This window comes from Epinephelus fuscoguttatus, linkage group LG10 (genome assembly GCF_011397635.1).
Source record: "Epinephelus fuscoguttatus linkage group LG10, E.fuscoguttatus.final_Chr_v1".
Classification (NCBI taxonomy): domain Eukaryota; kingdom Metazoa; phylum Chordata; class Actinopteri; order Perciformes; family Serranidae; genus Epinephelus; species Epinephelus fuscoguttatus.
The window spans coordinates 25,156,248-25,179,089 of NC_064761.1; the positions used below are offsets into that span (position 1 = coordinate 25,156,248).

The following is a 22,842-nucleotide window of genomic DNA, read 5'->3' on the forward strand; positions in this document are numbered from 1 at the left end:
AAGAAAATTATAACAATGAACTGGAAAGACGCAAAACCACCAACTATAACCCAGTGGACACAGAGATTTAAAATGGTAAACACGATGGAACGAATGACAGCAAGTCTGCAACAGAAAATGGACACTTTTACTCAAAGGTGGATTCAAGTTACACTATATTTGGGGATTTGATCAAATAGAAGTGTCTAAATAGTGTCTAAAATATAATTTTGAGATGAAATTATATACTGAATAACATCTACATGTAAACATTTAACTTCCCAACATGTTTTAACTGCACTTTAAAGCAATCCAGGGTAGTGTGCCTTGTAACATATGAAAATATTGTATGGTTATGGTATGGTACCTTTTCAGCGGACATCCAGTATTCATAGAATCTTGGTTACATCTGTAGCTGTCAATTTCAAGTCAATTAAAACATTATTGAATTTTCTGCGCATACAAATTTGTCTTAGTGATGTTTTCCATGAAAACCAAGATGCATTTCAGCACACAAAACAAAACCTTAAATGAGGCTAAACTTGAAACATGCCCTGACTGTAGACCTACATGTTATCGTCACTCTATGTCCTCATCCAAATGTGCCGACACATTCACGCACACCTCTATACTCTGTACAGGCTAGGGAGCAATCAAGTCATTGACGATGGCATTTGCATCACATAGTGCCGCAACCTGACTTGCAACTACAGCACACCAGCTCCAACAAAGATTGAGGAGCAGGGTACTGGTCGGGATGGATAGGGATGAGGCATGAGTCTTGGATCCTCCAGCCTCATTCCCATCCACTTTATTAGGAGGCAAAAAATGGTTTGGGTAAAAATGTACACATTTTTTCTCCAGAATTGGCTTTCTGGGAGAAAACATACACGGAAAACTTCTTGTGCATTTGGCATGAACTGACTTTTTTTTTTAACCAAAACTATGCTTCAAATGATGATATCTGATGACTTTTAAAAGTGACCACTGTCCCATGCAACAAACACTCATGGCCTAGCATTATAAAGGAGTTTTGTTGAGATAAAGGTCCAATTTGCTTGAGGGTTTGTCAATGTCCATTAAAGAAACATGCATATTGAGTCATCACACAACAGTGTCTGTCATGTTCTGTCCACATCAGTATAATACGGAGTTAAAATGCCTTGCTCAGTGATGCATGAACAGGAGGAAGTGAATAATAATAAACTTTATTTGTACAGCACTTTTCAAAACACAGTTACAAAGTGCTTTATGAGACAAATAAAACAGTATACACCATCAAGGTTAAAACAGCAATTAAAACAATGAACATAGGCTAAGACCAGATAAATAAATAATAAAAAAGAAGGATAGAAACTAGACATACAACCAATTTACTGTAAAAAAGCCTTTGTGTAAAAGTATGTTTTAAGGAGTGTTTTAAACTATGACACTGAGTTTGCCAACCTAAGTTGCTCAGGTAAGGATTTCCAAAGCTGGCTCTAACAGAGGATGCCCCGTTTCCTTTTGTAACGAGGCAGGCAGTAGGAACAGTTACTAGGGTCCTACCTGAGGAGCGCAGGCAGCGGGCATAAGTAGATCAATAATATATATTGGAGCAACGCCATGTAGCGCTTTAAAAATGATTATTAACGGTTAAATTCAATTCTATACTTAACAGGTAGCCAGTGTAGCATTGCAAGGGTGGGAGTTACAGTATATGGTCTTGTCTCTTGGAATTAGTTGAAAGTCTGGCATCCGAGTTTTGTACAAGGTAGAGACGGGAAATGGCCTTCTGACTGAGCCCTGAATACAGGGAATCACAGTGATAAAGTAAAGGGAGAATTTCCTTTGCTTTTAGAACCCAGCAGCATGGATGGATTATTGAACGGGCAAACTATCTCCCCATGCCCAACAGCATGGACACATGACTGACACTTGTTTTTATGCTGACCTATCTGATTACACTTACATGGCACTTTGCTTTCTACAAAACTTCACCCCTGCATATTGAATACCATTACATGCTACTAATTTAAGTGATACACAGTTTTAGTTTCTAAATCCAGACCATGTGGTAGCCTTCATTGCTCAGAGATGTCACCAATGTGGTCAAGTTATGGTCAAGTTTTGTAAAAAGATCAGTTTTGGAAGTGGGCCTGCATGCTACTGGGCTAAAGAGGAGGTGGGAACAGGAGTGCAGGTGGTCGCAGGGTTTCTGCAGGAAAGGTGGGAGTGGCAGGATCCGAAACAACAAGAGAGTTAGTACATGTCAGGGGACAAAAGTAGGCAAAGTAATTGTGCAACTAGGAACGTGCTGACATTTTGTGACATGGATGGCTCCTGACATGCCTCCAGGCTGGTCTGGGTCACTGCTGTGATACTTTCAATGTGTGGGCTCCCCTTCAAAGGCTTAACCCAGGAGATATGGAAAGCGGAGCAATCAAAGAGCCTGTTTAGACCTGGTATTAATCACATCAAGAGATGGTCTGGGCCTCATGTGGCCACATTCTTTCACAGTGTGAACACCAATGTGCCCTGGGCTACTGTGTACAGCTCTCCAATTAAATAAGAATTACACATTTTAAATGATAAAGGCCCAGATCACTATACATATCACTTATTTATTGCTTATTATCTTATTTTGAAAAGCAGAGGTAGCCACATATGTGTCCTGGGCCAAAAAAAATGCCCGCCAATGAACGATTACAGAGAGGTAAAATCAAACAGTGATTGAAGAAATTATTGCAAGTTATTAAACAAATAACGGTGAACAAATAATTTTGTTCTTCATTTATTTATTCAATCCTGAGGGCTACTTTAATCAAATATTGGCCAAATTGCGTGCATTGCTTATTCCCTAATGTCTGTGTTCATATTTGATAATTCTTCTGTTTTATTTAATCTTTTTGTAAAGCACTTTGTTAGATGTTTTTAAATATGCTCCATAAATAAACGTAGTAGTGTTTGAAAATGTGTGCACTACATTCTGAGTCTTAGTTTACATTTATTGTTGTGCCTCTTGCTGGCCTGGCAAAAATCCTTGCATGACAGTAATAGAATATATAGCTTAAAAAAAGGATCATTATTATATGAATTTTGATTTAAATTACTTGATTTTGATAGTTTTATCTTCAGTGTAATGATTTTGAAACACTGCGTGTATGAAACTTAAGTAAACAAGTGTTGGATTGCTGTTTGGAGAGTCAACAGTTCTTGAATCAGGCAGACAGGTGAAAATTGCAGGTCATGACACGATGACATTTTATTGAAAACTGGAACATTTGTAAATTTATGCAACTAAAGCCACTCTATTTTAAAGCATATTTATAATATCCTATTTCACAATAATGTTTTTATCATCATTTATGTGAGTTTAAGGCGGTAGATGCCTCAAAACTTTAACAGTTAAATTTTGGCCATTTATTAAATGAAATGTGTAAGTTAAAATGTCAAATATCGCTGTGCAGAGAAATGTATGAAGGTTAAATATTTATAGATTAACCCATATAAATGTGTAATGCTGTAAAATTGTATAACACTGCATTTTGTCTGTTTAAAATGTGTTATGCCACCAGAGAGAAAACATCTCTGGATTTTGGACATCAAGCTGTTTGTGCCAGGAAAACCAAGAGTCAGGTTGAGACAACTTGTTACAACAGTGACATTTTCATCCGTGTTATACTCTGTCTAATCTGCATGTCAGGACATGGTAACATCAGTGACAATGACAGCTGATATTTAGTTAATCATACATTTCGTTGGGCACACACTCAGCGAAAACTGGCTATAAAAGGAAGACTCAGCTTGCAGTCCTTCACATTCACCAGCCATGAGGGTGTTTGTGCTAGCCTTCACTTTGGCCCTTGCGGGTGAGTATGCAACTAAGATTTAACTTAGAATTTTAAGTTCTGAAAATGTTGCTACTTGTAGAGTGAGATAATAGCACTGTCCTGTCGAGGAGTACAGGGTAGAATTTCTCCAGTGATATTGTATCGTATGAAGATAAAATAGGAAAATAAATTAAATCATTAAGAGAACTACAAGTGAACTTGCTGAGACATTAGGTTCTCCAGTTTTACCAACTGTCTTGGCACTTAAATACAGTTTGGAAAAAAAAAGATGGCATATAAAAAACCTTTACAAATTCTTTTTTCTTCTGTTTTTGTATTTTATGAACACCACAATAACATTTTATTCTTCTTTTGTAGCGGGTTACCAGGTCAACTTTGGTAAGTAGTCATTGTATTACATGAAAAATGCAATTCTGGTGTATTAATGTAGAAGGCTTCTGTTTCTCTTTTTCAAAATTTTATTGAAATGCAAATGCATTCATTAGTTTTTTATTTTCTTGTATATCACTGTAGCCCCTGAGTTTGCAGCTGGAAAGACCTATGTCTACAAATATGAAGCCCTTGTTATGGGTGGCCTGCCTGAGGAGGGCCTGGCACGGGCCGGAGTGAAAGTCCGTAGCAAAGTTATGATCAGTGCAGCGGCTGCCGACATCTTCATGCTGAAAGTAAAGACCAATAAAATGTTTTAATACTATTTATTTCTGATTTACGCCGAATAAACTAGAATAACGATTTTCCATTTTCCTTATAAATAATCAAGCGTTCAGATAATTCAAACTGTCACTCTTCCTTACAGCTTGTTGACCCTGAAATCTTCGAGTACAGTGGCATCTGGCCCAAGGATGCTTTCATCCCGGCCACCAAGCTCACATCAGCCCTGGCTGCTCAGCTCCTGACACCCATCAAGTTTGAGTATGCCAACGGTGTTGTCGGCAAAGTTTTCGCTCCAGCTGGCATCTCTGCAACTGTGCTGAACATCTACAGGGGAATCCTCAACGTCTTCCAGCTGAACATCAAGAAGACTCAGAACGTCTATGAGCTGCAAGAGGTAAAACTAACTCATCTTTATAGAGTTCCACCTATAAAATGCCACCATAGTTAAAATGACAAACTGTGATTGGATTTCTGTGAACTAGCCTGGCGCACAGGGTGTGTGCAAGACCCACTATGTCATCACTGAGGACGCAAAGGCTGATCGCATCCTGTTGACCAAGACCAAGGACCTGAGCCACTGCCAGGAGAGAATCATCAAGGACATCGGTCTGGCTTACACAGAGAGATGCGCTGAGTGTGAGGCTGTAAGTGCAAATTCCCTCTCTTAAGTCATACTCTCTAATACACAACACTTCTGGACACTGCCAGTGTGATGACATTTTGGGTCTTGTCAATACAGAGAGGAAAGACCCTGAAGGGAACCGCTGCTTTTAACTACATCATCAAGCCAGCAGCCACAGGCGCTCTGATCCTGGAGGCATCTGCAACAGAGCTCATCCAGTTCTCACCTTTCAACATCTTGAATGGTGCTGCCCAGATGGAGGCTAAGTAGGTGTTTTAGATTTTTTTTAAAAGAGTGCAATAACAGTTTGTTAAGCACTATTCTCAGCACAAAATGTCACAATGCATATTATGTATATTCACAGGCAAGTCCTGACATTCCTGGAGATTGAGAAGACCCCAGTGGAGCCCATCAGAGCTGAATATCTTCACCGTGGATCCCTGCAGTATGAGTTTGGTAGCGAGCTTCTCCAGACACCCATCCAGCTTCTGAGGATCAGCAACGCTGAGGCTCAGGTACTTCAGGAAATACTCTCTATCAATCAGATTTTTGTGTTGAATTAGTCCTGTGGCATCAAACTTTAACATGGGAGAAATTTTGTTTTGTGACAGATTGTTGAGATCCTGAACCACCTAGTGACCAACAATGTGGCCAAGGTCCATGAAGACGCCCCTCTGAAGTTTATTGAGCTCGTCCAGCTGCTGCGTGTGGCCAGACTTGAGAGCATTGAGGCCCTCTGGACTCAGTTTAAAGCTAGACCCGATCACAGGTAACTGTGACTTTCAGTCAGCGAAGAGCCATGAAAAAAGCCTGCCATGGATAATATAATAATAATAATATATTTTTCTTTCCCAGGCACTTTATCCTGCATGCTATCCCTGCCATTGGTACCCACGTTGCTCTGAAGTTCCTCAAGGAGAAGTTCACTGCTGGTGAGCTGACTATTGCTGAAGCTGCTCAGGCACTGCTGGCATCTGTGCACATGGTGACAGCCGACCTGGAGGCCATCAAGCTTGCTGAAGTAAGTCAACGTTAAAAGTTTTCTTGACTGTTTGTAATGACGTGAGAACTGGGATGTAAAATCAGTTGTTTATTTCATCATTCCTCAGGGCCTGGCTGCAAACCAGAAGATCCAAGAAAACCCAGTTCTGCGTGAGATTGTCATGCTGGGCTATGGCACCCTGATTGCTAAATACTGTGCGGAGACCCCAACCTGCCCAGCTGAGCTTGTGAGGGTATGTATCTTTTTGTGTGTGTGTGTGTGTGTGTTTTATAGACTAATATTCAGTTATAACGTCAATGACATCAACGATTTTCTGTTCCTCCCATAGCCCATCCACGAACTTCTTGTCCAAGCTGTTGCCAGAGGTGAAACTGAGGAGCTCATCATCCTTCTCAAAGTCCTAGGTAATGCTGGACATCCTGCCAGCCTCAAGCCAATCATGAAGCTCCTGCCTGGCTTTGGCAGTGCTGCTGCTGCTTTGCCACTCAGAGTTCACATTGACGCTGTTCTGGCCCTGAGGAACATTGCGAAGAAGGAGCCCAAGCTGGTGAGATTATATTTTTCAAATGACTTCTATTACTGAGATAAAGTGTCCTAAGACCTGCTTTGTTGTGTGCAGTTTTATTCATAACATTCACCTTTGTAAATTAGATCCAGGATGCCGCTGTTCAGATGTTCATGAACAAGGCTCTCCACCCAGAGCTCCGCATGGTTGCTGCTATCGTACTGTTTGAGACCAAGCTGCCCATGGGTCTGGTGACTACTCTTGCCGATGCCCTCTTGCAAGAAAAAAATCTGCAGGTCGCTAGCTTTGTGTATTCATACATGAAGGCCATGACCAAGAACACCGCTCCTGACTTGGCCTCTGTGTAAGAGCTTAAATATTTCCTTTTGCATTTCTTTTTTTTTTTTTTGGCTATTTAAACAACCTAGCACAAAAAAACTCACATATTTTACTTTACTTTCAGTGCTGCTGCCTGTAACGTTGCTGTGAAGATCCTCAGTCCCAAATTTGACAGACTGAGCTACCGCTTCAGCAGAGCTCTCTATATTGATGCCTACCACAGTAAGAGCATAACAGAATAATAACTTGTTAACAGAGACTTCTGATTAAATCACTTGGTTTGACGGCTCTTGTATTTTGCCTTGCAGGCCCCTACATGATGGGTGCTGCCGCTAGCGCCTTCTACGTCAACGATGCTGCAACTGTTCTGCCAAGAGCCATTGTTGCTAAGGCTCGCACCTACATGGCAGGAGCTTATGCTGATGTTCTTGAGGTATGACAATCATGTCCTACATTGCAAGTTGACAGAATGGAAGGCTCTTCACATGCAGAACTTTTTCATAGGGTTTAGGCATTATTTAGCCCCTTCCCAAAAAGCTATTCCGACATGGCTGGTACCAGTGGATGTCATAGGTTGTCTTGTTTTATAAGATACCACTCCCCTCATGCTAGCTTAAAAAGTGAGTGTGCCACAGACTTGAAAAAATGCTGGCCATCAATTATTTTCACCAGGGCAGACCAGCATATCTATGTATATACACCTTGCACATTAAACTGTTAGTAATATTTTTTAAAAACACTCACCCATCAAATGCTTTTTTTTTTCAGCTTGGAGTGAGAACCGAGGGAATCCAGGAGGCCCTTCTGAAAATCCCTGAGGCTCCTGAGAATGCTGACAGGATGACCAAGATGAAAGCAGTTATGAAGGCTGTGAGTTTCAGGGATTTTAGCACATTTTGTTCATAGGAGCTACAGTGTTTAATTTGCTGTTTCTTCCTCAAACAGCTTTCTGATTGGAGGGCTCATCCTACCAGCCAGCCCCTAGCCTCTGTGTATGTGAAATTCTTCGGACAGGAAATTGCATTTGCCAACGTCAACAAAGCCATTATTGATCAGATTATTGAGGTACAGCATCTTCTACTTTACAAATGAATTCTAAGTGATAAATGTATTAAAAATCTGATGTCTTACAAGGAATTCCATGTTTACAGCTTGCCACTGGACCAGCAATTCAGACTTATGGCAGGAAGGCTTTGGATGCTCTGCTGTCAGGTTTCACACTGCATTATGCTAAACCAATGCTGGTTGCCGAGGTTCGTCGCATTCTTCCCACCACTGTTGGTCTGCCCATGGAGCTCAGTTTCTATACTGCTGCTATGGCTGCTGCATCTGTTGAATGTAAGTTTCACTCATGTAACTTAACTGTTGCTGATTTGAGAAAATTATTTCCACTAATATTAAAACATGTTCTTTTCATAGTCCAAGCCACTGTGACACCACCTCTGCCTGAAAACTTCCATGCTGCCCAGCTTCTGAAGTCTGACATCAACATGAGGGCTGCCATTACTCCAAGGTAAGCTTACTTAATAACTAATTAATCTTCTCCTCATCTGAAACATTGAGTTTCCCCTCAGGGGGATTAATAAAGTGAATAAACTTAAACTTAAACTTAAGTTGACATTGTCTGTCTCTTGCAGTATTTCCATGCATACCTATGCAGTTATGGGAGTGAATACTGCTTTCATCCAGGCTGCCCTGCTGTCAAGAGCCAGAGTTCACACAATTGTTCCTGCAAAGGTGGAAGCAAGAATCGACATGATTAAGGGCAACTTCAAGCTTCAGCTCCTGCCTGTCCAGGGCGTCGATAAGATTGCATCCGCACTGTATGTACTTCCTTGTCACTAGCATGTGTCACTCAGTTTTAAAATTCTGTTTTCTTAAAGCTGTTTTTCCTGTCTCCAACAGCGTTGAGACTTTTGCTGTTGCAAGAAATGTGGAAGACCTCGCAGCTGCCAAATTCACACCAATGATTCCAGCTGAAGTTGCAAAACGGTTGTCAAGGGAGTCCTTCTCTTCAAAGATCTCATGGATGGCATCCTCTCTGGCTGGTAGCATGGTGAGTTTGATGTACTGCTTACTTTTCAAACACAATTATCTAAACTGTTACAAATGAATGTGGTGACTTCTGTTGTGCTTTTACAGTCAGCATCATCTGAAATCATTCCCGTTGACCTGCCAAGTAAAATTACCAGAAAACTGAAACTCACCAAGGCCTTTGAGAAGAAAATGTGTGCTGAGATTGAAACCTTTGGAATCAAGGCATGCACTGAGATTGAGTCTCGCAACGCTGCCTTTATCAGAGACTGCCCTCTCTATGCCATGATTGGAAAACATGCTGTCTTAGTTGAGGTTGCTCCAGGCAAGTAAAATGGATAAAAATAAAATTACTGATACAAGTAGCTGTGTAAAAAGTTGCTAAAAATCCATTTGTCTATTTGGTTGTAGCTGCCGGACCAATCATCGAGAAGATTGAAATTGAGGTCCAGGTTGGAGAAAAAGCAGCAGAAAAGATCATCAAAGTTATCAACCTGAGCGAGGAAGAGGAAATTCTCGAGGACAAGAATGTCCTGATGAAACTCAAGAAAATCCTGGTTCCTGGTCTGAAGAACAGCACATCAGCTTCTTCCAGTTCCAGCAGCTCTCGTTACAGCAGCTCCCGCTCAAGCGTCTCCTCCTCTGCATCATCCAGCTCCTCCTCTCGCCGCAAGAGCAAGATGGTTGACATTACCGCTCCAGTCAGCAAGGTATCAAAGAGACTGAGCAGCTCCTCCAGCAGTGCATCAAGCAGCCGTTCATCTCTCCTTTCCAGCAGCCGCTCTTCCAGCTCCAGCTCCTCCAGGTCCAGCTTACTGTCCAAGGTGAGACAGCTTTCACTCTTAATGTGCAAAAACACCCTGCATAATCAAAAATGTAGGTGCAGGAATTAATCTGCTATTTTTTCTACTGCAGCAAGAACTGTATGAGATGAAGTTTACCAAGCACCACATCCACCAGGTAATTATCAGATTGATGAGACACCCACATTGTGTTCATCAAGTTTTAAACAGGCTAAATATATGGTATCTTTGTTTGCAGCATGCCCTTTCCACAGTCCGTGCCAGCAGCAAGAGCAGCGCCTACAGCTTCGAGGCCATCTACAATAAAGTAAGTCATCAGAAGCCATTTATAGTCTCTTATATTCAGTGGGAAAAATCTAAACTTTAATTAACATCACTCTCTGGTTTGCACTTTAAGGCCAAGTACCTCGCTAATGCCGTCACTCCTGCTGTGACCATTCTCATCCGTGCTGTGAGAGCCGACCACAAGATTCAGGGATACCAGATTGCAGCTTATTTTGACAAAGCTACTGCTAGACTGCAGCTCATTTTTGCCAACCTGGCCGAGAACGACCACTGGAGAATCTGCGCAGATGGTGTGATGCTGAGCCGCCACAAGCTGATGGTAAAAAACCTTAACTTGGTGCAACAGTTGTTAGAGATCTGTGTGATGCTTGAGATTTTAAGTCTGATTAAATTTCTCTTAGGCCAAGATTGCCTGGGGCATTGAGTGCAAGCAGTACGAGACTGAGATCACGGCTGAGACTGGTGCTGTGGGTAAAGAACCTGCTGCCCGCATGAAGATTACCTGGGAGAAACTTCCACCAAGCATGAAGCGCTACGCAAAAGAGTAATGTCACAAACTAATGCAGACTTCAAACATTTTAATATGATTTATAAAATGTGTAAAACAAGGTAATGAATTCCTACCTACTCTCAGCAACTACCTTCATTGACATTGCAACATTTCGGTCATTATCAGGCATCCTGAACGTATATGAAAGTGGGAATTCATGACTTTGTTTTTGCATGATTTCATTTTCCAACAAACCTATCTACCACACACGTATTAAAAATTGAAATTAATAACCTCAAGCTTTATGTCTACCTAGGATCTCTGAGCTCATTTCCCGCCTCGCTAAGGAATACGAAATAAACCTGGCAAAGGTCAAAAATGTTCGTAACCAGATCAAACTGTCTGTGGCTGTTGCTACTGAGACTAGCCTGAACGTTGTGCTGAAGACACCAAAGGTACAGTTTTACTCTCCATTATTTACACACAGAAAATGTCTGAATCATACTTTCCCACCCAAGTTGCATATATACACTCTTCATAACCATTTTGATATTTCATTAATACAGAGGACAATTTACAAACTTGGTGTGGGTCTCCCCATTTCCCTGCCAATCGGAGAAACTGCTGCTGAGCTGGTGCCATACCAGAACAACTGGGCTGACAGGGTCTCCTACATGATCTCCAAGGCTCATGCAGGTGAAAACATTTAAGCAGATCATACTGAATAGTTGGGGTGATTAGTTAGTAACTAATTTACTGATTAATCTTTTCTTCCCACTGTAGTTGAGTGCACCATGGCCAAAGACACACTGACCACATTCAACAAGAGGAAATACAAGAATGAGATGCCTCACTCTTGCTACCAGGTTTTGGCTCAGGATTGCACCCAGGAACTTAAATTCATTGTTCTGCTGAAGAGGGATCAAACACAGGAACAGAACCAGCTCAACATTAAGATCGCAAACATGTAAGAATGAGTGTTTATCTCTAAATTGTAAGAACTGGAAAGAAATCCAGACATTAACTTTCATACATGTATTTTAATTGTTTTCCAACAGTGATGTGGACCTGTATCCAAAGGACAGTGTCATCATGGCTAAGGTTAACGGAGTAGAAATCCCCATCAGCAACCTGCCATATCAGCATCCCACAGGTTTATTATTCTATTAATTCAAATTTAACTGTCACGCTAAAATAATTCACTTTGTGAGTGTTAAAATCACATATTTATACGTATTTACGTCCATTTTAGGCAAAATTCAGATCAAACAGAGAGGTGAGGGCATTGCTCTCCATGCTCCCAGCCATGGTCTCCAGGAGGTCTACCTTGATCTGAACGCACTGAAGGTGATACAAGACATCTGACTTCATCTTTAAGATTTAAGTTTAATTTAGATTCATTACTCTCCATGGAGCAAACACCCAATTGTTTGGTCTTTTTCTCCAGGTTAAAGTTGTGGACTGGATGAAGGGACAGACCTGTGGACTCTGTGGAAAGGCCGACGGTGAAATCAGACAGGAGTACCGCACACCTAACGAGCGCGTGTCCAAGAACGCTGTCAGCTACGCTCATTCCTGGATTGTGCCTGCAAAGAGCTGCCGTGATGCTTCTGGTAACAGTCACAATACCTTTATAGGAATATCAGTTACACTCATATTGGCAACATATAAACTAATTTGCATGGTCAAAACTATCTAGAAACAATGAATATCAGAATCTCGCTTCTGCTAAGGGCTGCTGTAGATAAACATATGTAGATTTACAGTACGTACCTTGCTTTTTCACCCTTTCCCAGAGTGTTACATGAAACTCGAATCTGTGAAGCTGGAGAAGCAGGTGATCCTTCAAGGCCAGGAGTCCAAATGCTACTCTGTTGAGCCCGTGATGCGCTGCCTGCCCGGCTGCCTGCCAGTGAGAACCACCACCGTCACTGTCGGCTACCACTGCGTGCCCATTGGTGAGTCTGAAAGAAAAACAGCTGTTTCACAAATCTGAAACATATTACATCTTGTTATTTTGTACAGCACCTAACTGCTTTACTATCTCCATTTTTTCAGATTCTAACCTGAACTCTGAGGGTCTGAGCAGCATCTATGAGAAGTGCATTGACCTGAGGGAAACAGCAGAAGCACACCTGGCCTGTCGCTGCACCACTCAATGCGCTTAATCTCATCGCCTTCAGTCATACTATGTTGTAGTTTTTGTTTCATACAAGTGCTGTTAATCACTTTGTTTGAACTGTAAATTTAAATAAATTGCAGAAGCATCAGTTGCCTGCAATTCTTTGGAAATGCTGCTGCTATGAGGCAATAAAGCAAACACAAAAACATCTACTGAGAGCTCATTCATCTATTATACTCATTTTTACACATGCTAAAATGAAAGAGAGTTACAGTGAATATGAAATATTTCTCCCACTGAAATAAAGAAAAAAGCTAATCAACTCTACATTAAATGTTAAACAATTTAGCGACACAAATTCTATACAAATTCTATCCACTTTTAACAAGGTATTTTCAGTGATAAACATTTTTTTCTTACAATTTTTGGTAAAACTATAAACTATAGTGTCATAAAGATCTACGCTGAATGTGGCTCCATAAGAGTTCAAAAAGGACTGACCCCTCTCTTTGACGTAATTATCTTAAACACTGAAGTCTCGATTCTCTGAAGTCTATTCTGCTCTTCATGTTAAAGTCAGATCCTTTACTTAAGTAAAGGTACTAATATCACACTATAGAAACACAGATACAAATACAAGTCCTATAGAAAATGTTACTTAAATAAAAGTACATAAGTACAATCAGAAAGATTTATTTAAGTATTTAAAATATAAGAACTCATGCAGAAAATTATAAAGTAGTTCCATACAGTACATCAAAATAGCACAAATGAATACAAGGAGAAGCAGCGGGTCCTTACATTTAAGAAGCAGGAACCATGAAATGTCTTTGCATGAAAAAAATGACAAATGATTATCAAAATAATTGCCAAATATATTTCTAAGTCTTAAGGCTGCTTTGAAACTGCGCCGACTTAGGGCAACAAAAAAGTTTGTCTTGGGTGCATCGGTACAATGGACAATCAAGAGAGGATGGCAGAAGAAATACCTGCACATCAATTCAACTGAGCTCGACAGCCATAAAAAAGGTTCACAGGCTGAGAACAATTTCAAAAAATGTAAATTTATTCAAAACATCTGTGCACAAAAAGAAGAGTGCTCAAAATGCAAAAAATAATTTTGGAAAGTGATAAAAACGGCAGCAAACGTTTCAGTCCTTGACTATCATTAGTGCTAGGACTGAAGTCAAGGACTTAAATGTTTGCTGCTGTTTTTATCACTTTGTAAAGTAACTAGTAACTAAAGTTATCAAATAACTGTAGCAGAGAAAAAGTACAATGTTTACTTCTTTGAGTAGAAGTATAACGTGGCATGAGATTAAAATACTCAAGTAAATTAAAAGTACGTCAAATTTAAGTAGGTCTACAGCACTTGTAACTGTAGCTTACTTTGTCACATTCCACTCATGGTTATAGTTAATTATTACTGTCTGGGCAGCAGTGGTTAGCATTGTCGCCTCGAAGCAAGAGAGTTCCTAGATTGAACCCAGGTTGGGGGGTTCGAACTCCAGGGTGGGGGGGCCCTTTTGTTCAGAGTTTGCATGTTCTTCCCATGTCAGGGTAGGTTTTCTGCAGGTACTCCAGCTTCCTCCCACAGTCCAAAAACCTGCAGATTAGGTTAATTAGCAACTCTAAATTGCCCGTAGGTGTGAATGTGAGTGTGAATGGTTGTCTGTCTCCATGTGTTAGCCCTGTGATAGTCAGGCAACCTGTCCAGGGTGTAGCCTGCCTCTTGCCCCATGTCAGCTGGGACAGGGCTCCAGCCCCACTGCATTCATTTATATGGAAAATGAATGAATGAATATCTAAGCTCATTAAAGAAACATCACAAAACATTGAATCATCGTGAAAGTGGTTTCTGTAAGGGTAGATTTTTTTAATCAAAATGTTTTTGACTCTTGTTAATATATCTGTCATACAGTATATAATAGCAAAAATTACAGGGGATGATGTAGTTGTGGTTTTATTGGAGACTGACTGAAGTTTCATTAAAGTACTTAAGTATATTAATTAGTTAGCTAATTACCGTAAAACTGCAATTAAAAGCATAGTCCCAAATAAACTTAGCTTGGTTCCAGACCATAGACCCCGCCTATTCAACTGAGTAGGCTTGCATCTCTGGTCTGGCATACTGCAATGAATTTGTGATTTATCTCGTCCAAACGATGGAAGGACCAATGAATGCCGGGGGTGGGGGCAGGTCTAGCGATTAGCCAATCAGCGCCATGCTGATGTCAAGCTGTGCGCCGGTAACTGGTGAGGATAGCAACAATGGCTACCGCTACAGATCCTACAGACCACATTAACGATGCTATCGTGGTATTTTGCCACTACTCGCGTTAATGGAGGACCAAATTAAAGAAGCTGCTAAACTGGATTTAACGGCGATGCAGCTGGGCGACATTTTAAACGGGCAGTGCTCGCTTGTTTTCTGCACCCCCAAGGCATGGATACTAATGACGTCAGATTCTGGGTGAGTCGTTGATCTCTACTGATTGGTTAGGGAAAAAAATCAAATTTCCTCCCCCTTGTAAATCGCCTTCAATGGCGGCGATGTCAGACTGAAGGTTCTGGGAGCTTCAGTCTGACATTCAGGCTAACATAAACTCCCAGTCCCTTTCACTAGCCTGGTGTGGCTACACATTTTGACAAAAAGCGGCTGTCTCAATCAAACGCCTGGTCTGTTTGCCAAGCAGTTCATTTTTTTGACAGAAGTTCTTTGGATATATAAAAGCCAGTTGTTGGCTACCTCAAGTTATGTATCCATTCCTTGATTACTCTGTTAGTTATTCCTACTTAGTTCATAAGGGTCCTTAGATCAAAAGAATCAAAAGGGTTTTTCATAAAAGTTAATCCAAATTGTGAATATTGTTTTAACAGTATAAAGCGGTGGCGTGTTGGTATGCTGGGTGCCGTAACTCTGTCTCTCTGATGCACTGTCTGTCTGAACTAGATCAAATGAATGATTCATAATTGCTACATTAACTGAAGCCTAATTCTTAAACAGGTAATATTCATACTGGTTTATTGTTTTCCCCAGTCTTTGCTGACTAAAGTTTGTGTGAAAGGAATTAAAGGCCTGTCCTATATTGACGCCTGTCCCAAAATATAGGCCCATTGATTTCAGTGATTTAAGCAAATAACAGCCTGGGTGTGTTACAGCATGAGCAGCTCATGTCTGTAGGTTAAATATGAAGATTCAGCTGGCAGCTGGTTTGTTTAGCCTAGAACAAGGTATGAAAGTGTTTGAACAATTTAATGACAAATGACAACTAATCCATCTGCTCATCTTTCTCACAATCAGCCACGCTAAAATAAACAACAAGGTCTTTATAATCTCAGAGCAGCTGCAGTAAAAGTTGAGTTATTCATACTGTTCGTATGAGTATTCTTTTTAAAAAGTTGCTGAGTCATAGCCTGGCAAAAACATGATTCATGTGCAAAGTCTGTCTTTGACAAAGTAGAATAAATAAAAATTAAATGTTATTTTTGGGCCTCATAAATTAAACCTTTATGGATTTTGGATTTATTATGGACATACTGGCTCAATATTTAAAAAAAAAAAAAAAGCATTATGTGTTAAGACCTTGACTTTTCAACATGTTCCCCTAAAAAACTTAAATGGCTGAATGGCCTGGAGCCACACTAAACACTTGGAGAAAACACAGTCACTTTGGATAACTTAAGGCCATTTCAGCACAAACTAATATTAAATCCATAAAGGATTTTGTACCCTCACATATAGAGTTACATAGAAAGTGTAGGTTTTAGAAAATGTTCAGCACATGGACTTACTAATTAACACCAACTCTCCAAGGATGGCAGCCTTAAATAACTTGAACAGATATGAGAGGAATGTATGCTTCCTATCACATGCTTTTTCTTTTTCAGATATTTACAATTATTTTTTTTTAACAAAACATACAGAATTGGAAGTCTTGGGGCCCACTCCAACTGAGGATTTCTTGATAAAATTACAAACAGGGAACAGAGATAAGAAAGTTATATGTTATTTTTACCAAATATTTATAGACATGGAATTGATAAAAGGGAGATGGGAAAGAAATGAATATGGAAATGCCAGAGAGCACGTGGTAACAACTTCAAATACATGAAGGAAATTCACTTCAGTCAATTTCAATCAATTTATTTGTCACATGAAATCATAAAACGTGCTTTTAGTGAACTGTAGTTGTCAGTTCAGTCAATTTGTAGTAGGAGTAATAATAAGTAAATGTCAGTATTTAGGATAGGGCAGGATCATCATCCAGTATGGCTTTAGGGTAGAAGCCTTTCCTGAGCCTCTCAGTGCTGGCCTGGTATAACCAGTACCTCCTCCCCGACCTCAGCAGGCTGAAAAGGCTGTCATCTGGGTGGCTGGGCTGTTTGATGGTGGGGTTTTTTTTTTTTGCAGAGTCTGGTATAAACATCCTTTATGCACGATAGAGCAGCGTCCACAGCGTGCTCAGCTGAAGGAACCCCTCTTCGCAGACCCAATCTGTTCAATGCTGTTTCTGCACCAAGCAGGGATGCTCCCTGTCAGGACGCTCTTGATAGTAGGGAGTAGAAATTCCTCTATATTTGAGGACATAAACAGAATTTCCTCAGGTGTGTCAGGTAAAACAGTCTCTGCCTTGCCTTTCTAACCACTGAGTCAATGTGCAGTGCCTGAGTCAGCCTCAGTGATGTGGACACCAGGGTACCACCTTTGCTACTTCCTTCCCAAGTCAAAAATGATCTCATTAGTTTTGCTGACACTCAGGGGCCGTATTCACAAAGCTTCCTAAGTATAAAGAGCTGCTCCCAGTGACGAAATTCTAAGAAAATTCCCATAATTGTGACGCTTTCTTAGAATTTCCCCTTAAAGTTAAGACTAGGTCCTTGTAAAGACAAAAGTTATTCACAGAGCATCTTAGATCTTAAAAGAGCTGTTCAGGTGAAAAACTATTAGGAGCAGGGAGAAGGACTTTTAAGAGGTTTAAGAGTTTCTTAAGGAGAGGAAAAAATGGTGGAAACACAAAGATTCTCCAAACACTGGATGACAGTGAGTAAATGAAATGCTACAGATTTGATCGTGCAGGAATAATATGTGGTTGATCTCATTAATGATACGCACACATTTCCCAGAATAGCAGAATATTCTCTCTATAGATTAAAACAAAAATGGTACGAATCTGGTGAAAAAGCCAGCAAACTACTGGCCAGTCAGTTGAAAGCCAGAGAAGCTGCTCATCAAACAGGGGCAATGAGAGACAAAACTGGCGCTCTCATTACTAATCACAAAGAAATCAACAGTGTGTTTAAACAGTTCTATGAAGAGCTTTATAGGTCAGAGGGTGAACTGGACTTAGATAAAGCAAAAAAATTCTTTGAACATTTAAATCTCCCTAAGCTATCAGACGAACATATAAGGTATCTGGAACGTCAACACTTGAGGAGGTGAATAAAACAATACAATCCCTGCCTTCGGGGAAAACCCCAGGTATAGATGGGATCCCACCAAGTGAATTTTACAAGCGGTTTGCAGAGGATCTTGGCCCTGAGATGCTCAAAACATTTAGCTCAGCCATTGATATGGGGCAACTCCCTCCTTCGATGACAGAGTCAATAATTACCCTTATATTGAAAAAGGGAAAAGACCCCCTGGAGTGTGGAAGTTATAGGCCAATTAGCCTACCATGCTGTAATGAAAAGCTTTTTACAAAAATCTTTGCAATCAGAATAAACAATGTAATAGCTTCCATCATTCATCCAGATCAGGTGGGGTTTGTGAAAGGCAGGACCTCCTCAGATAGTCTCAGACGCTTACTTCATTTAATCTGGAAAGTCAAGGATTTAGATACTCCAACAGCTGCTTTGTCTCTAGATGCAAACAAAGCATTTGATCGTGTTAGCTGGAGCTACCTCATTTTTGCCTTACAAGAATTTGGTTTTGGTTTGGGACTTCAGAACATTATTAAGCTCATCTATAGCCAGCCTAAATCTATGGTAACAACTAATGGTCTGAGGTCAGAGGCTTTTGTAGCAGGATGAGGGACAAAACAGGGAGACCCACTCTCACCACTCTTGTTGATTATAGCACTGCAACCCCTTGCAGAAGCCATAAGATCAAACAAATCAATCACAGGAATAACAATGGGTGGTCAAGAAAACAAATTATTAATTTTTGCAGATGACATTTTGGCCTTGATATCGGACCCTCAGAAGTCGGTGCCCGCCATTTTGGAAACTATCAACTCATTCTCATCCATATCGGGATACATGATCAATTGGAATAAGTCTGAAGTGATGCCACTTTCCAAAAGCTGTTACAAAAGTAATTTTCTAATTGGAAATTTAAGTGGGTAGCTAAAATTTTAAAATATCTTGGGATCCTTTTGAATCCAGGACTAGTGAATATGATATTGGTTAACTTCAATCCAGTATTGACTAAAATAGAACTTCTACTCAAGGGATGGGATAAATTACAAATATCATTATGGGGGAGAATACAAGCTATAAAAATGGCCATAGCCCCAAAGTTGAACTACCTTTTAAGCATGATACCGTTAAATATCCCAGTGACCATTTTCAAAACCATAGATAAAATGTTCAATCAGTCTATCTGGGCTGGGAAAAGGGCGAGAATGAAAATAATAAGACTACAAGCGAAAGTAGAATGTGGGGGTCTGAGACTTCCTAATATGAGGCTCTACCAGGAAGCATTTATAGGGGCCCAGATAACATTCCTGCTCTCAAATAGAAAGGACAAACCTCTATGGGTGAATTTAGAAGAAGAATTAAATGCTCCATTTAAAGCGGCAGACTATCTGAGCCATAGGCCAAAGTTACAAGGACAGAATCCTATAATCTCTAATACAAGGGACATCTGGCACTATATGCATAAGAAAGAAGGAGTATCTCCTTTTCTTACAGGCTCATCATCAATATGGAATAACCCTTTATTAAAAATAGGGGGAAAGGTGTTCTTCTGGAGAGAGTGGCATACTAAAGGAATCAAGCATATCCAATGTCTCTGTGACAACAATATTTTAAAATCATTTAAAGAATTAAAGGAAACATAGTACCTGCATAACAGAGATTTCTGGAAATTCTTACAGCTCAGGGATTGCATGTCAAAGGCAGCCCCCAGAGGTATTGAGCTGCCAATCCGATCTCCTATCTCCTCTAAATTTATATTATTAAGTACAATGCCTCACCTTGTGGGTAAAATTTATAATCATCTTATTAGTGAGTTTAAGGGTAATACAACAGGCTTAAAGGTTGTGTGGAAAAGAGACTTGGGAATAACTTATGAGGAGGAAGAATGGAGCAGATTGACTGGGGAGATGCTAAGTCCAATGAGAGACGCCAGGTCCAAACTTATCCAGTTTAAAATAGTCAATAGACTATACTGGACACCAGTGAGGATTAATAGACTTGGGTTGAGTGAGTCAAACCTGTGTTGGCGCTGCAAAACAGATAAAGGAGATCTTCTCCATGTTCCTTTACTGCCCCAACTTAACTGCCTACTGGCAGAGGGTTACAGAAAAGATCATAGATAGTCTAGGCACAAATATCAATCTTACTCCCGCATTATGTCTCCTGAATAGTATGATAGTATGATATGATAGCATATTTCATTTTATTCATTTCGATTAATTTCATTTTGTTTGTTTGTTTTGATGTTACCATTATATACATTCAAATGAAACCCACATCAACTGTATATTGACTGTATGTGTATAGGCGGTGCTCACATTGTCACAGGTCAGTTTATTTTTGTCATAATTCAGTGATGTGTAGAGAACCCTCTCACCTAGAGGTGTGTTGGTTTTAGTTATTTTGTGAATGTATGATGTGTACTTGTTAACACAATACTAATTAACAGTAAAATAAGAAAAATGGAAAAATGCATCAGTGATGACTTGAGTGTGTCTCAACCTTCCATCAGCAGAGTGATCACACTAACAATGAGAACACTTTCACCGTCAGCAGTTCACTTCATTTCCACTGGGTGTCCATACCTTTCAGGCTAACAAAAAGGCATGTCTGTGACAACCAATCACATCTGTTAATGACCTCACTAAGGTAAAACTTTCTGTCCCTTCCTTGCTCAGAGTTGTTGCGAGAAATCACTCCTAAGCAAGGACTCCTTACTACAAAGTTAAGAGCTTTCCCACTTAAAAGCTGGACACTGGAAATGGTGGCTAAAATGGGCCCTACACACTCAATTAAATGTTGGAGAAATTGTGGTACACACATTGGCAACCATACTCACATATTTTGGACATGCCCTAAATTAAGAACACACTAAGAGGAGGTCTTTGAGGCCTTCACAAAAGATCCAAAGGTGGCACTACTAGGAATAATACCAAAAGGCATTAACGGAAAATCTAAAAAGTTTTGTTCTGCTTACAGCAGCAATTAAATGCATAACAATTATGTGGTTAAAACCTGACACCTCAGCCCCCAGCATACAATATATGACCTAAGATGGTATGGGAACAAATAACATTCTTGTTCAAATTAAACTTGGGAAACATGGCTTCAAAGACTATGTAACATACAAAAAAATCTAAAGTATCATTCTTTTATTCCATTTGAACATCTTAAAAGGTTGTAGTAATGTAATTGCAATTACAATTGTTATTACTTTTCTCAGGTGTAGATATTACTGCAATTCCCTATTATCAGGTAGCTCTAATAAGTCTTTAAAAACTCTCCAGCTAATCCCAAATGTGGCAGCACGTGTACTAACAGGAACTAAGAAATGAGATCATATTTCTCCTGTTTTAGCTTCTCTGCACTGGCTCCCTGTAAAATCCAGAATTGAATTTAAAATCCTTCTCCTATCTTACAACGCTCTAAATGGTCAGGCTCTGTCATATCTTAGAGAGCTCATAGTGCCATATTATCCCACCAGAACACTGCACTGAGAGTGCAGAGTTACTCGTGGTTCCTAAAGTCTCCAAAAGTAGAACAGGAGCCAGAGCCTTCAGCTATCAGGCTCCTCTCCTGTGGAATCATCTTCCTGTTACGGTCCGGGAGGCAGACACCGTCTCCACATTTAAGACTAGACTTAAGACTTTCCTTTTTGATAAAGCTTATAGTTAGGGCTGGCTCAGGCTTGTCTTGGACCAGCCCCTAGTTAGGCTGACTTACGCCTAGTCTGCTGGGGCCCTCCTATAATACACCGAGCACCTTCTCTCCTTTTCTCTCTCCTTCGTTTCTGAAAAGTTCTTTATTCACTTGCTAACACTCATGTCCTGTTACTGCACTGCGCTAACTTACTACCTCGGCTTCTCCTCCAGAGCCTTTGTGCTCCACTGTCTCGCAGGTTACTGTAACTCGTATCGCAGCTACACCTGGATGGTGTGTCAGGGTTGTGCTGTTGCCATGGTCCTGCCTGATGCCTCCTACTGCTGCTGTTATCATTGTCACACTTCTACTGTTATTATACACATATGATTATTATTGTCATATACATATACTATCATATATTAATATATACTTAAAGAGAAATTTGGAATTTGGAAAGCAGAGGTACATGGTAAACAAACATGGCACCACACCGGTAAGGTAAGGCAACACGTTTACATGTCATTTTCTATATGCTCTCTGACATTTATCCTAACGATATGAGGCGGTCTTTGTGGAAAAAAAGCTTGTTTAGTGGACTAACTTTGCACTTGAATTATGCCCTTTCACTTACGTTTTAACAGGTCTGATGCTACTATGCGCCCTGGCTATATCTAGGCTAACGGCTAACATGCTAACTATTATTTTTATGTCACTAGTCACTTGAAACAAATTTAGGACGATAGGAGACAGGATGAAATAAACCGAAATTTCCCTTTATAACATATGCTGCCACAATTACTGTTATTATTATCATTGTAATATTATTACTAAAAATCAATGTTATTGTAGCTATTATCATTACTGTCTGTCCTGCATCTCTCTTTGGCTCTGTCTCTCTTTATGTCTCATTTTGTCATACAGATTACTGTTAATTTATTATGTTGATCTGCTCTGTACGACATCTACTGCACGCCTGTCCGTCCTGAAAGAAGGATTTGTCCTCAGTTACTCTTCCTGATTTTTCTTCCTTTTTTTTTTTTGGTGAGTTTTTACCTATCAGCTGTGACGGTCCAAAGGACAGAGGGATGTTGCATGCTGTAAAGCCCTCTG

The 22,842-nt window shown here is 40.2% G+C and overlaps 2 protein-coding genes across 6 annotated transcripts in view; one reads left to right on the top strand and one right to left on the bottom strand.

The window, feature by feature from the left end:
* The first annotated feature begins 3,790 nt into the window (after positions 1-3,790).
* Positions 3,791-12,715, top strand: LOC125895270 (vitellogenin-2-like). Of its 4 annotated transcripts, none has more exons than XM_049586957.1 (34): positions 3,791-3,830; positions 4,170-4,190; positions 4,326-4,477; positions 4,609-4,860; positions 4,949-5,110; positions 5,206-5,354; positions 5,453-5,603; positions 5,700-5,857; positions 5,944-6,109; positions 6,198-6,323; positions 6,420-6,638; positions 6,743-6,960; positions 7,060-7,157; positions 7,244-7,368; positions 7,704-7,805; positions 7,881-8,000; positions 8,087-8,273; positions 8,355-8,448; positions 8,573-8,758; positions 8,841-8,991; positions 9,078-9,294; positions 9,381-9,793; positions 9,885-9,929; positions 10,011-10,079; positions 10,170-10,376; positions 10,459-10,601; positions 10,864-11,002; positions 11,114-11,243; positions 11,331-11,514; positions 11,606-11,700; positions 11,800-11,894; positions 11,995-12,160; positions 12,344-12,505; positions 12,606-12,715. In XM_049586957.1, the coding sequence occupies exons 1-34, from the start codon at positions 3,791-3,793 to the stop codon at positions 12,713-12,715; spliced, it is 5,052 nt and encodes a 1,683-aa protein (XP_049442914.1). The 4 variants fall into 4 exon arrangements, with proteins under 4 accessions (XP_049442914.1, XP_049442916.1, XP_049442917.1 ...); XM_049586959.1 differs by having other exon boundaries at positions 9,381-9,670; positions 9,900-9,929; XM_049586960.1 differs by having other exon boundaries at positions 9,381-9,652.
* LOC125895273 (afadin- and alpha-actinin-binding protein-like) overlaps positions 12,383-22,842 on the bottom strand; it is a 35,384-nt gene continuing 24,924 nt past the window's right edge. For both annotated transcript variants that reach the window (XR_007450165.1, XR_007450164.1), the window contains exon 17: positions 12,383-12,511. The gene's annotated coding sequence lies outside the window, so the exon portion shown is untranslated. The remainder of the gene's footprint in view (positions 12,512-22,842) is intronic.

Bases quoted from the DNA above. Each gene is read 5' to 3' on its own strand.
- LOC125895270 (XM_049586957.1), top strand. From the start codon at position 3,791: ATGAGGGTGTTTGTGCTAGCCTTCACTTTGGCCCTTGCGG. The intron at 6,639-6,742 runs GTGAGATTATAT...TTTGTAAATTAG, and splicing joins CGAAGAAGGAGCCCAAGCTG to ATCCAGGATGCCGCTGTTCA. The intron at 7,369-7,703 runs GTATGACAATCA...TTTTTTTTTCAG, and splicing joins CTTATGCTGATGTTCTTGAG to CTTGGAGTGAGAACCGAGGG.